Source organism: Puma concolor, chromosome D1 (assembly GCF_028749965.1).
Source record: "Puma concolor isolate L17-30 chromosome D1, mPumCon1.1.hap2, whole genome shotgun sequence".
NCBI lineage: Eukaryota > Metazoa > Chordata > Mammalia > Carnivora > Felidae > Puma > Puma concolor.
Genome location: NC_141676.1, coordinates 83,560,799 through 83,573,235, shown reverse-complemented (window position 1 = coordinate 83,573,235; position 12,437 = coordinate 83,560,799). Strand labels below are relative to the sequence as shown.

The following is a 12,437-nucleotide window of genomic DNA, read 5'->3' as shown; positions in this document are numbered from 1 at the left end:
AGGAAATGTAAATCAAAACCACAATGAGATATCACCTCACATCTGTCAGAATGGCCAGAATGAAAAAGATAATAAATAACAAATATTGGCAAAGATACAGAGAAAAAGGAACCCTTGTGCACTGTTGGTGGGCATGTAAATTTGTGCAATTACACCAATTTATGGAAGTTCCTCAAAAAGTTGGAAATATCATATGATCCAGTCATCGAAATTCTGGACATTTATCCAAAAAATACAAGACATCAAGTCAAAAGGATATATGTTTATTGCAGCACTATTTATAATAGCCAAATTATAGAAGTAGTCCAAGTGTCCATTAACAGATGAATGGATAAAGAAGATACGGTTCCCTCTCTCTCTCTCTCTCTCTCTCTCTCTCTCTCTCTCTCACACACACACACACACACACAGAAATACTATTCAGCCATAAAAAAGAATGAAATCTTGCTATTTGCAACAACACAGATGGAGCTAGAGAGTATTATGCTAAGTGAAATAAGTCAGTCAGAGAAAGACAAATTACCATATGATTTCACTCATATGTGGAAGTTAAGAAACAAAACAAATAAGAAAAGGGGGGGGGGGAAGACACAAACCAAGAAACAGACTCTTCACTATAGAGAACAAACTGATGGTTACCAGCAGGGAGGTGGGCAGGGGAATGGGTGAAACAGGTGATGGGGACTAAAGAGTACATTTCTCATGACAAGCACTGAGTAACATATCGAATTGTTGAATCACTGTATGGTACAGCTGAACACTACTGGAGTTAAAATAAAACTTAAAATGAAAACACTAATTGAAAAGATACATGCACCCCAGTGTTTACTGCAGCATTATTCATAGAAAAGATATGGAAGCAACCCAAGTGCTTATTAATAAATGAATGGATAAAGAAGATGTGGTATAAATATATAATGGAATATTACCAGTGATTTAAAAAGTGAGATCATACCATTTGAAACAAAACCTTCAGGTGGACATGTTTCTCTCAATTTACACACTTTGTTTCCTTTTTGGATTTGTTCTTCCATTCACACCGTAAATTTGGCATTTCCTGAGTTCCATCTTCTACTCCAGTAGTTTCTCATCCTCCACAGACTGGATGAGCTCATTCATCCAGTGTACCTAAAAGGTATTAAGCCAGAGAAAGACATAACATATGATTTCACTTATATGTGGAATTTTAAAAAAGGAAGAAATAAAGACACCAAAAAAAAAAAGACTTAAATACAGAGAACAAATTGGTGGTTGCCAGAGAGGAGGGGGGGGGAGGGGGATGTATGAAATAGATACAAGAGTCTAAAAGATACAAACTTGCAGTTATGAAATAAGTCATGGAGATGAAAAGTATACTGTAGAGAGTAAAGTCATTAATAATGTAAAACATTGGTTGCAGGTGGTGACTACACCTGCAACAGTGTAGTGCTGAGCACTGTGTAATTACAGTGATGAGCACTGTGTAATTTATAGAAATGTTGAATCATTATGTTGTACACCTGAAACTAATACAACACTGTATGTTAGTTATAGTTAATTTTTTTAATGAATAAGACATATTCCTTCTGTTAAGGAATTTTCAATCCAGTGGAATAAATAAGATACACAAACAACTATAGTGGTATGTGAAAGTGACATAAGATACAGATATAAAGAAAAGAGAGACAGAAGACATTTTTATCTTCAGGGACTAGAGAAAGGCTTCAGAGTCAAGGTGTCAGTTACATTGTACCTTGAAGAAGTGAGACTTTGGAATAGTGTGGCTTATGATGTAAAATAAGGAAAGCATGAGGTATGTTTGGTGAATTATTCTCAATCTTTTCTATTCATAACACAAAAAAAATGTTATCATACCTTCCCCCACAGCATAGTAATGATAACATTTAATACCTGCTAATTGAGAAAATACAATTATATATATGGTTTTCAAACACTACTACAGTATTGGCCTCCTGGGGGGGCTCATCACCCAAGTATTAAGAAGCCACTGACAATAAATTTACGTTGGAGAGAGTAGTAGAAGGAAATTTAGAGTCATAGTTAATGATTTGATCAAGGAGGGTCTTGAAAGTCAGGGTAGGCTTTGGAAATTAAATTAATAAATCCTCATTCCCAATTCAGGTTCACCTTGAAATATTCTTTATCCTATATATCAATACATTGTAGCAGACTTTATGTGACAGAGGGGTTTGGGGAAAATATTGGCTTTTTAGAAATTTTGTCCTGATTTTTCTGTTTATTTTGTGAAAAAAATCTATTAGGGTTAATGCTTTAACATTTTTAAATATTGCATTTTTGAAAACATATCTTGCTCCTTAATCTCAGTTGGCCAGACTACTTGCAATTAACAGTATCAGAAGACTGCAACAGTCTTTGCCTTGTTTTCTGCCTTGAAGCATGCCAAAATATCTTTGAGTCAGGGACAGCCATTGCATATGTGACAAAGGATTTTTTCTTTCATCTCAATTAAAGTAAATAAATCAACTTACTGCCCGCCCCCACAAGTGGTGGGAAAGAAATGAGATTAGCCTAGGAGTAAAGTCAAGGTTTGAGAATACTGTTATAAAGCCTTTCAAAAAATGATTTTTCTAACATCCTATTCCACTGAAATTAATATTGTTGATGTCAACAAATTTTTTTTTTTTTTATCAAATCTAATGAATACTTTCAGCCATTACCATGTTTTGCATGCCTCTGGAGACACTAATGAAATAACCATTTCTGGCTGATACTCGTACTTTGGCATTTATCATTTCCCTTGAGGTGGATATGTTTTTTACAAATTTTGTTTCCTTTGTGGATTTGTTCTTCCATTCACACCATAAACTTGGCATTTCCTGAGTTCCATCTTCTGCTCCAGTAGTTTCTCATTCTGCACAGACTAGATGAGCCCATTCATAGCCTTGTCTTCAACTAACACTATATTCTGATGACTCCTAAATACATACTATAAACCCAGACCCTGTAATGAACTATTGGACCACCTATTTCAACTATTTATGTATTTCCACATGGATGCATTTCCAAGTCAATATGACCTTCTACTCCATAAACCTAAAACCTGTATCTTGAAATGGTGCCTCAGACAGAATCTTGGGTATCCTGAGCTCACTTTTCTCCTTCACCTCCTATCCAATTAGTTATCAAATTTTGTCAACTCTATTTATTAAATATAGGATTCATTATACATGCTACATCCACTGCTACTGTCATGATTCAGTTTAGGTCCTTGTCCTTTTTTCCTAGATTTCAGTTGTAGCTCTTTGACTAACCCGATTACCAGTTTCACCCTGCCCCCAAACAATCCTTTTCTGCCATCAGAATCATCTTTCTAAAAACAATTATAATCAATTATATCATTCCTTTTCCTTTCCATAACAAAGTCCAAACTTATTAGCCTTAACATTCAAGAACCTTTTGTGATTTGGCTCCTGAATTTACAATGTTATCTCTCATTCTTCCTCTTCAAGCAACTCTAAAGTTCCCACAATGCTCTTTGTTTAATATCCTGCCTTCTTACATATCGTTTCTCTACCTGAAGATTCTTCCCTTTTCCCACATTTCCCCCGTGCTGGTCTCTAACTAGCCCTCAGGATTCTAATCATCTGCCACTTGAAGTGTTCCCTGAGCCTTCCCAGACTGAGCCAAAGGCCACTTTGCTCTACCACATCATTCTTGCCTTTATCAACCATACTACTATCACTCTGAATTATAATTATGTTCTCATTTTTTTTCTGTCTCCAGACTGCAAGTATTAGTCTTTCTAGTCTCTATGCCTAATTGCAACCATAAAGCTTCATCCCAAAGGGGTGCTTAAAGGGTATTTATAGAAATTTGAATTACAGAATTGATATGAAAGGAACTATGCTACTTTAAATCATTAGCCATCAAGTCCTTATTCATTAAAAACAATCATATGTCTGTTGGTGATTATACTTACGGTGCTGTAGCTTTTCTATGCTCCTCAGAGTTCATTCATACTTTGTGTCAGAATGTGCTGAGGCATTTAATGCTCTGCCTTTGTTGTGGATAAAATGTTTCAATGCAAGACAGCTTTTACAGGAGCACAATCTATATATTTTATCAAAACCCTGGAAGTAACACAGGAGAATTTAGAAGATCATACATGCCATGTGTTACCACATAGTTGTTTTGTTTTTTTTTTAATCATTAAAGATTGAACAGCTTGTAACAGGGCTTTTGTCAGAAACTATCAGGTCAAGTCACTTTAAAGGAAAGGGTATTTTTCTTTACTACTTGTTAAACACAATTAAGAATCATCCATCACTTCTCTATGTGTAGTTTCTTATTTTGATCATCACTGCAAATGTACTGACTTTACCTGATCATTATCATCAATGGGAATTTGATCTCAGTGTTCCCTTCTTTGTTTCAGTATAAAGTAATGAATGATATTACAGTTAATGGGGGGGGGAGGGGAAATTATACTTCTGTACCAAGCATGTTCAAGTCAATTTAACAGTGTACATTTATCACAGGTAAGCCCTCTAAAAGGTGGCTATTTTAAAAAGCTGTTTTCTGAGTTCTTTTTCATCCTGTTAAATGGAAATAATACACTTTCTGCTATAAATATTGGTAATTTCAAAAGTTTTATTTCAGCAAGATTTGCCTTTTATATTATAATCTACTAAAAATTTTCCTTTATTTTTACTTCTTAGTAATTTATTTTTACTTCTTAGTAATCCCAGAATGCAAAAAGAAAAGTAAGCAACTTCTACAAAATAAAGGGCAGGATAAAGTAGACATAAACCTGTAAATATAAGTGGAATCTGTTTTTTAAAAAGAACAAATTATTTAACTGTTATGATGTAAAAATTTTCAAATTAGAGATTAACATCTCTAAGGCCTAGAGTGAAAAAAATGTAGCATAGTAACTCAAATATTTAAGTAGTATTAAACACTTTTTAAAAAAAGTTATGGAACTAAGAAAGGAATAAAGAATAAAAATATGTTTCTGAAGATGATAGTGAAAAATTTGTTAATGTTTTAATACATGTGACTAATTGAACCTAATTTCTATGAGACTGTCATTTTTCATATATAAATATGTAATTTGTTATATATATATATATCTAATAACATATATATAAAATATATAGTCTGGAAAAATAAATACATATATGAAATATGTGTTCTGGAAAATATATATTCCAGATAGAACACTTGCTTTTGCTTTGAATTTTGTTGCTATTAATAATATTTACCCTTTAATGTTATCACATAGGTTCCATAATATATAAATAAAATATATAAGTATATATTTATAGATATTAAATTTATAATATATAATAAAATATCTCTTAATATGTAATATATCACAAATATATTAGCAAATTTATGTATGTTAATAAATAAGTATGAATACATACATATACAGTTATTTTTATATATTTACTAATATATAAAATGCCTTCTGGATCTTATTGTTTTAATATTAGAGATACCCCATCAGACTGATCGGTGGCCTTCTTAAAGCCATTTCTCCATCAGCAATTCTATTACAGGATCCATTGGTAGAATAATAATAAGCATCTTACTAGTGCTCCAAAATATGCATAATTATCCCATTTGAGTGTCATAGCCACTCTGTGAACTAACTTTCTTTATCATTTTGATTTTACTTATGAAGAAATATAGATATAGTAATATTAACTGACTTAAACAAGCTGACATTCAGTAAGTGGTAGAGCCAAAACTGGAACTTGAGCCTTCTCTCCAGAACTCCTAATTTAAGGAGATAGACCAGCAATAGGAAGATCTACATATGTGTCTCTTTAAAGAGTTTTGCTTTGCAAAAAATTTAGGAAAACTTCTTAATCTCTTATGAAATGATTTTAAATTCATAAAATTACCCATTTTCATAAAGCCTATAAAATATTATTTATAAGCACTCTTTCTATGCATTTCTTTAGTTTCTATAGGTCTATTGTATTAAAAGTGATTAATAATTGTTTTGAAAGAGAAATAATATATAGACATGAACTTGAAGATACATATATGTCATATGAAAATAAAGAATTATGAAAATTGCATGCCACATTTTTCTTGGTTAGTTGTTTAGGGAGTTTTTCTGCACCTGAATAAATCAGAATGTAAGCAAAAAAAAGCCAACTCTGTTCATTTTAGCAAACACTTCTGGCTATCAGAAACAGAACACAAAGAAAAAATAATTTCCTAGAAGGACCCCAGAAATTCAATGAATAGAAACTGGAATAAGTTTGGAAAATAGGCAGAAACCAAGCTGTCCCTGCAGAAACAAAAAAAAACAAACATCACAAATGCCCCCACTGGATTCTGCCCTCACTGGGTACCACTGCCATCCAACCACTGCCATCCAGAATAGAGCCTAAGCATACATTTGTCTTTGTTTTACTTTTTTTTTTTTTTTTATTCAAAGTCTAGGTAGTACGTGTTCAGTGGGTCAAATCCAGATCACAAGCTCAGGGAAGTAGAGTCCTTAGCCAGTTTCACTGGAGACACTTGCTCTCACCAAAATACAACCAATGGGAAACTCTATCCACCTAGAGGAAGAAAGGAAGACTGAGAGGGAGGGAAGACAGAAAGTTAGATACTAAAGAGTTGACACCCCTCACCACCACCCCCGAGAGAAAGAGGCAGATGTCTACTGTGGCATTCCTAATTATGAATTTGCATGAGAGTTGTTTTTGGTTGTGTGAGGCTAAGATTTTAAAGAAGGGAATAGCAGTCTTCTATTCACAGGAAGATGGGACTATCAGGAGTGTATGGAGAAAAGATAACCTTCTTTTCTACCTACCTTGAGATGATTCACAGAATCAGGAAATACATTTGTTTTAACCTGTAAGGAATCAAGTTTTGTTTGGGTTTTACTTTTGAAATAGGTCATTTGTAAGTAGATTTCAACAAATTCTTAGGCAGAACAGATGTTATTAAAGTAGCTTTGTGGAAAATAGTTGATGTTCCCACCAAAACACTTGATTTTTATGTACCTTTAATAAAAGATTTCATCTACTCTCATTGTTTCAGCATACTCAAAAACAAAGAATTTCCAAGTTCATACTTACAGTTCATCTATCCATATTTATTTTTAAAATTTGTTTATTATTAATGTTTTTTAATTTTTTTAATATTTTAATGTTTGTTTTTTAAGGTTTTAATGTTTTTTTTTTTTGAGAGAGACAGAGCACAAGCGAGAGAGGAGCGGAGACAGAGGGAGACACAGAATCTGAAATAGGCTCCATGCTCCAAGCTGTCAGCACAGAGCCTGTCGCCTTGCTCAAACTCACAAACCTCAAGATCATGACCTGAGCTGAAGTCAGATGGTCAACTGACTGAGCCACCCAAAGCCCCTCTATATTTCTAATTCATTTGTTTAACTGCTATCTAGACATTTCAAAAGTCGCTCCAACGTATCAAAACTTACGATTTTGTCCCTAGCCTATTTCTTCTCTATTTTGTCTCAGTAATGCTGTTTTCCTCCACCATTCCTGTAAAAATACTGAAATATCTACTAGGCTCCTTCTTTCTCCTACCTATATACAATCAGTTACCAAATCTCTTGGATTTTACCCTTTAAATATTTCCCTGAGTACTCCCTGCTCCGTATTCCTACCTGTTGGCTTATCTCAGACTTTTATCATCTCTCATCTGGCCTTTGGCAATAGCTCCCAACTTTTTTCTGTAACTCCAGACTTATTCCCTTGAATATGTCTTCCACATGGCTACCAAGGATGCCTCCACAACACAAATAAGGCTATTGTTGCTCCTTAATAGATATATCTGACCACAGCCTCCATCTCCAAATTTACCTCTTTGCCTCTCCCTCCTTTAAGTTCATCAGCGCTGGGCTGGTGATCTTCTGCAAAGCAGGCAAAAAGAATTGAAAAGAGATGAAAAGAAGGTTTTGACCACTTAAGTCAATGTATTTGCCCTCTCCCTGCTGTCTTCCCTCTGCCACCAACACCAGAGAAGGATGCACTCTCTCTTTTTCTCTCCCTAAACCTTTTAAACCACATGATAGTTTAAAGTGAGACTGGGTTAAGTTCCAAAAAACAAAAGTGACCATAAACTATGGAATCTACCTAAGAGATAATTAAAGGATGTTAAATAAAAATAAAGCACGATTGAAAGCAGTGGTTTTACAAAATAAAACCAGTTTTTTTTTTAAAGTCCAAAGACTCAAGATTCTTTAACAAACTGATTATACTCTGCTTGAGCATGATCTCTTTGGGAGTTTTTCCTGACCTGCTTCCCAATTCCTGGTGCACATAAGTATGTGCTTGTCTCTCCTGTCAACTTACGAGTTTCTTTTAAGGGTAAGGGTTGGGTCTTCCATTTTCCTAACCCTGCCATTTTAACACAGTGCCTAACAGACAAGTGATTCTCAATAAATGAATATTGTATGTGTCAATGATGGATGACCATCAATCAGTGAATTCCCAGAAATGCTAAAACATAGTGACCATTTTTAATGACTTCCAATGTTATTCCTTTTTAATTTCTCAGGTATTATTTATTAATATTTCCTCATTTGTAGTATAAAATATATTAAAATTAAAAACAACATATTACCCTACTTACATCTATTTTCAAATTTCTATGTATTTTCAGCATTTTAACACAAGTGATTTTGGGGATCATTTTATTTTTTAATTTGTTTTGTAGGTTTTAGAAACTTACATATTGATGACCAGATAACTCTCATCCAGTATTCTTGGATGAGCTTAATGGTGTTTGGACTAGGATGGAGATCTTATAAACATGTCAGTGGGCAGATGCTGTATTTTGCACCTGATCTAATACTAAATGAGTAAGTAGTGACTTGATTTTTGTTCTTATTATTACAGTGTATATGTAGGATAATCTTAGAAATTACATTTCAATAGATGATTATACTATTGGTATCCTAAATAAAAGAATTTTCCTGAAAACTTTATCAGAATTATCTCAGGATATAGCTTGATATAACAAAATTAATAAAATTGTTATCATTATATTAGTAATTTGATATTTGGAGATTTCCCCTTTTGTTTCAATGTGTCAAGAAACATACTTAAAGATAAAATGAAATTTTTAGTTTATCAAATTAAAATTTTATACCTTTGTACTGATGAAGATAATTATGTAAATTAGAAATAATTTTGCTTGAAAGTATTGACTTACCTTCAGAAAATAAAGACATTATCTCTCCTTCTAGAGGAAAAATCGCTAATAATTTATTTTAGAAATTAAAAGATAAATATTTCAATTTTCTTGGCTGTATTTAAATTACTATAATTAATTTTCTATGTATAACCTTAAACTGAATAAGAATCTTTTCGTGGAAATACTTATACCATTCTAATGATGAATGCTGACTCAGAATTTTATAGCATATAAGTTACTTGTATAAGTCTTTATAGGTAATGGATAATTTTCATATATTTTAATTCCATTTTGCCCTATAATCCCTTGAAATAGGTAGGAATCAGCATCCTCCATTTTACAGTTCAGGAAATAAGCTCAGAGGAATTGCATATCCTGCCAAAGAATCTGAGTGGCAGGATTAATGTTAGTTCTTCTGAGTCAAAATCTAGTTTTCTTTTCACTATTTGTGTTAGCTGCATGTGACTAATGTAGATATTGCAGAACACATGGTTGAGAAAATACCTTTAAAAAATGTCCCCAACCTTCAGAATTAGTGTTTGGCCTTGTCAATTGTTTAATCCTTTGTAATGTTCTCTTTTCTTGATCACCATACATTTCCCCTAGAATAGTTCACAGTATAACTGTTCTACACTGAATACTCTCAACTGAATACACTGAACTATTCTATACTCTTCAATTTCTGTGAACTGAATCCATTCTCCCATTGGATTACATACAAAATTTTATATATTTTTAACAGAAAAAAATCATAAATAAATGATTTCCTCAGCTCCACATTCTCAACTCCTTAGGTTTTTAAAATGTAATAATAAAAGTGAGAAGCAACATGTGTATTTAATATGATTTTCTAACTTTAAAATTTCTTAACTTCAAAAAATTCAGCATTGTGAATGATTTACTTTATTGGTTTATTTTGCTTAAACTTCAAAATATTGAGTGTGTTTACAAAAAGACATTTTTAATAATATATAAATTACCAAATGCCATTTTCTCTGGTAAATCACACAAACTGGCTAAGACACCATGTGTATGTTTTTTCCTTCTTGCTTTCTCTTGTGTGTGTTGTGTGTGATATAAGACAGAGGATGAAGGAATCATCATTCTATTCACTATGCCTCACCATGTGGCAGATTCCACAGGAGTTTGTCAAGCTTCAAGTTAGCCAAGAAGAGTTCCTGTGTATGAAAGTATTGCTACTTCTTAATACAAGTGAGTGACTAAAAGCAATTTTTATAAGATATTTACTTTCTTAATTTTTAATTCAACGGGAAAGTCTCAAATAACAATATGATCATATCCTTATACATGAGGTATGAATCTTAGATTGTGACTGCAAAGGAGAACCACCTAATATACTGTCATAGACATTAATAAACTTACTTCACACTTGTCAGGTTTTACATGAGAGTAAAATAGTCCACCAATTCAGCCAATTATATATATTTTTTCAGATAAAACATGATTAAATGACATTTTCATATTCACCTAATTAGGTTTATGAACTAGATAATATTACATAAACACAAACGATCTTCCTTCCACTCCCACTCCATAAAGGACTTACTATATAAAATACACAATTTTGTTTGGAACTATTCTCTTAATATCAGAATAGGCTGTTATAACATATATCTACAAAGATCAGTGGCATAACACAATAGTTTATTTGTCACTCATATTCACAGTCCAGTGGGTTAGCAAGAAAACCCACATTCCTTCCGTCTAGGGACTCCACTCTTACATAGCAGCTTGGAGTCCTCCATTTGATCTGAATAGAAGGTAAGCACCTAGTGATAAAAGATATGGAAGTGAGGCCTGAAAGTGTTATATGTCACTTTTACCCACATTCCTTGACCCATATTAACTGTAGGAGAGGCTAGAAAATGCACTTTAGCTATACACCCCAAGAAACATGAAACATAGATTGGTCACCAGAAGGACAGGCAAATATCCATCTCACTCTCTCATACACAAAGAACACACATACCTCTGCCTCAGTGGATTCCTAAAGATCTGGGTGAGAAAATTTTTAAAAATTGCTTTCACTTTCCACCTTTTTCTGTGTCCTTGGAACATGCACAGGTAGGCTCAGCCTTTGAATTTCTGAACTGATCCTTCTGTCACTCATAGTGATTTGAAAGAGAACCACTGAGCGCTAAGACCTTAGGTAGAAGGTGAGCCAAGGGTCTTTCTCAGTAGCATCTTTTCAAGTACTTCTTATAGCACAAATCTCAAATAGTAGAGGGATGGGGGTATACATCAGGAGAAAAGGCACAACAAGCACTAATGCCTTAAAAAGAAAGTTTTCCTCATGAAAATCTATGAAAACACAAGGACAAATACAGGATCTAAGGATCCATAGCCCTATCCCCCTACCTTGAAAACACTATTTTGAGCAGAGGCCTTCAAGTCTAATTTGATAAAATATCATAAAGGGGACTAAAGTATTGATATGGAACTAGCCAAGAGAGTCAACTGAAATAAACTTAATATTACAGTATTTAACCCCTTTCTTGACAGTAATGAATCCTATAGCAGTTATGTTATAGATAATCCTAGATTTCCCAAATTAGTTGATATCATTAACATAATTCTATATTATAGATAGGCTACATTGTGCTGGAGGTCCAAACAGCCCTAAAATCTCAGTAGCTTAACAAAAAAAAAAGGTTAAGTATATATTTTTCCCACTATATGTCCAATGCAGATCAACAGGGAGGCTCTGCTCATTGTTTTCCCTCAGGTGCCCAGGTACATGGGAGTTATATCTTGACATGCATTTCTCCAATCGCTAGAGCATTGGTAAGGAAGGAAGTGGTGAGGAAAGGAAGTGACATACCTATAACTTCCATTCACACACCATAGAAAGCAAGATTCTTGGCCACTTGCAGCTTCAACAAAAGGGAAAAACAGCAATATTTACTGAATAGTACTTATGATTTCTACAAATTCTAATAAAAATCGTAATGGGGTTTTTGAGGAGAGACTTGGCAAAGCTTTTGGGAAGTCATATTTAAATCTTTTTTTTTTTTTTTTTTTTTTTTATATATGAAATTTATTGTCAAATTGGTTTCCATACAACACCCAGTGCTCATCCCAAAACGTGCCCTCCTCAGTACCCATCACCCACCCTCTCCTCCCTCCCACCCCCCATCAACCCTTAGTTTGTTCTCAGTTCTCAACAGTCTCTTATGCTTTGGCTCTCTCCCACTCTAACCTCTTTTTTTTTTTTTTTCCTTCCCCTCCCCCATGGGTTCCTGTTAAGTTTCTCAGGATCCACATAAGAGTGA

At 33.6% G+C, this 12,437-nt stretch overlaps 1 protein-coding gene across 4 annotated transcripts in view; it reads left to right on the top strand.

Moving 5' to 3' along the window:
* Positions 1-12,437, top strand: part of PGR (progesterone receptor) — a 115,334-nt gene that overhangs the window by 77,470 nt on the left and 25,427 nt on the right. For all 4 annotated transcript variants that reach the window (XM_086678624.1, XM_025927897.2, XM_086678625.1 and 1 more), the window contains 2 exons: positions 8,665-8,809; positions 10,226-10,356. In XM_086678624.1, coding sequence (XP_086534750.1) covers positions 8,665-8,809; positions 10,226-10,356 — 276 coding nt within the window. The remainder of the gene's footprint in view (positions 1-8,664; positions 8,810-10,225; positions 10,357-12,437) is intronic.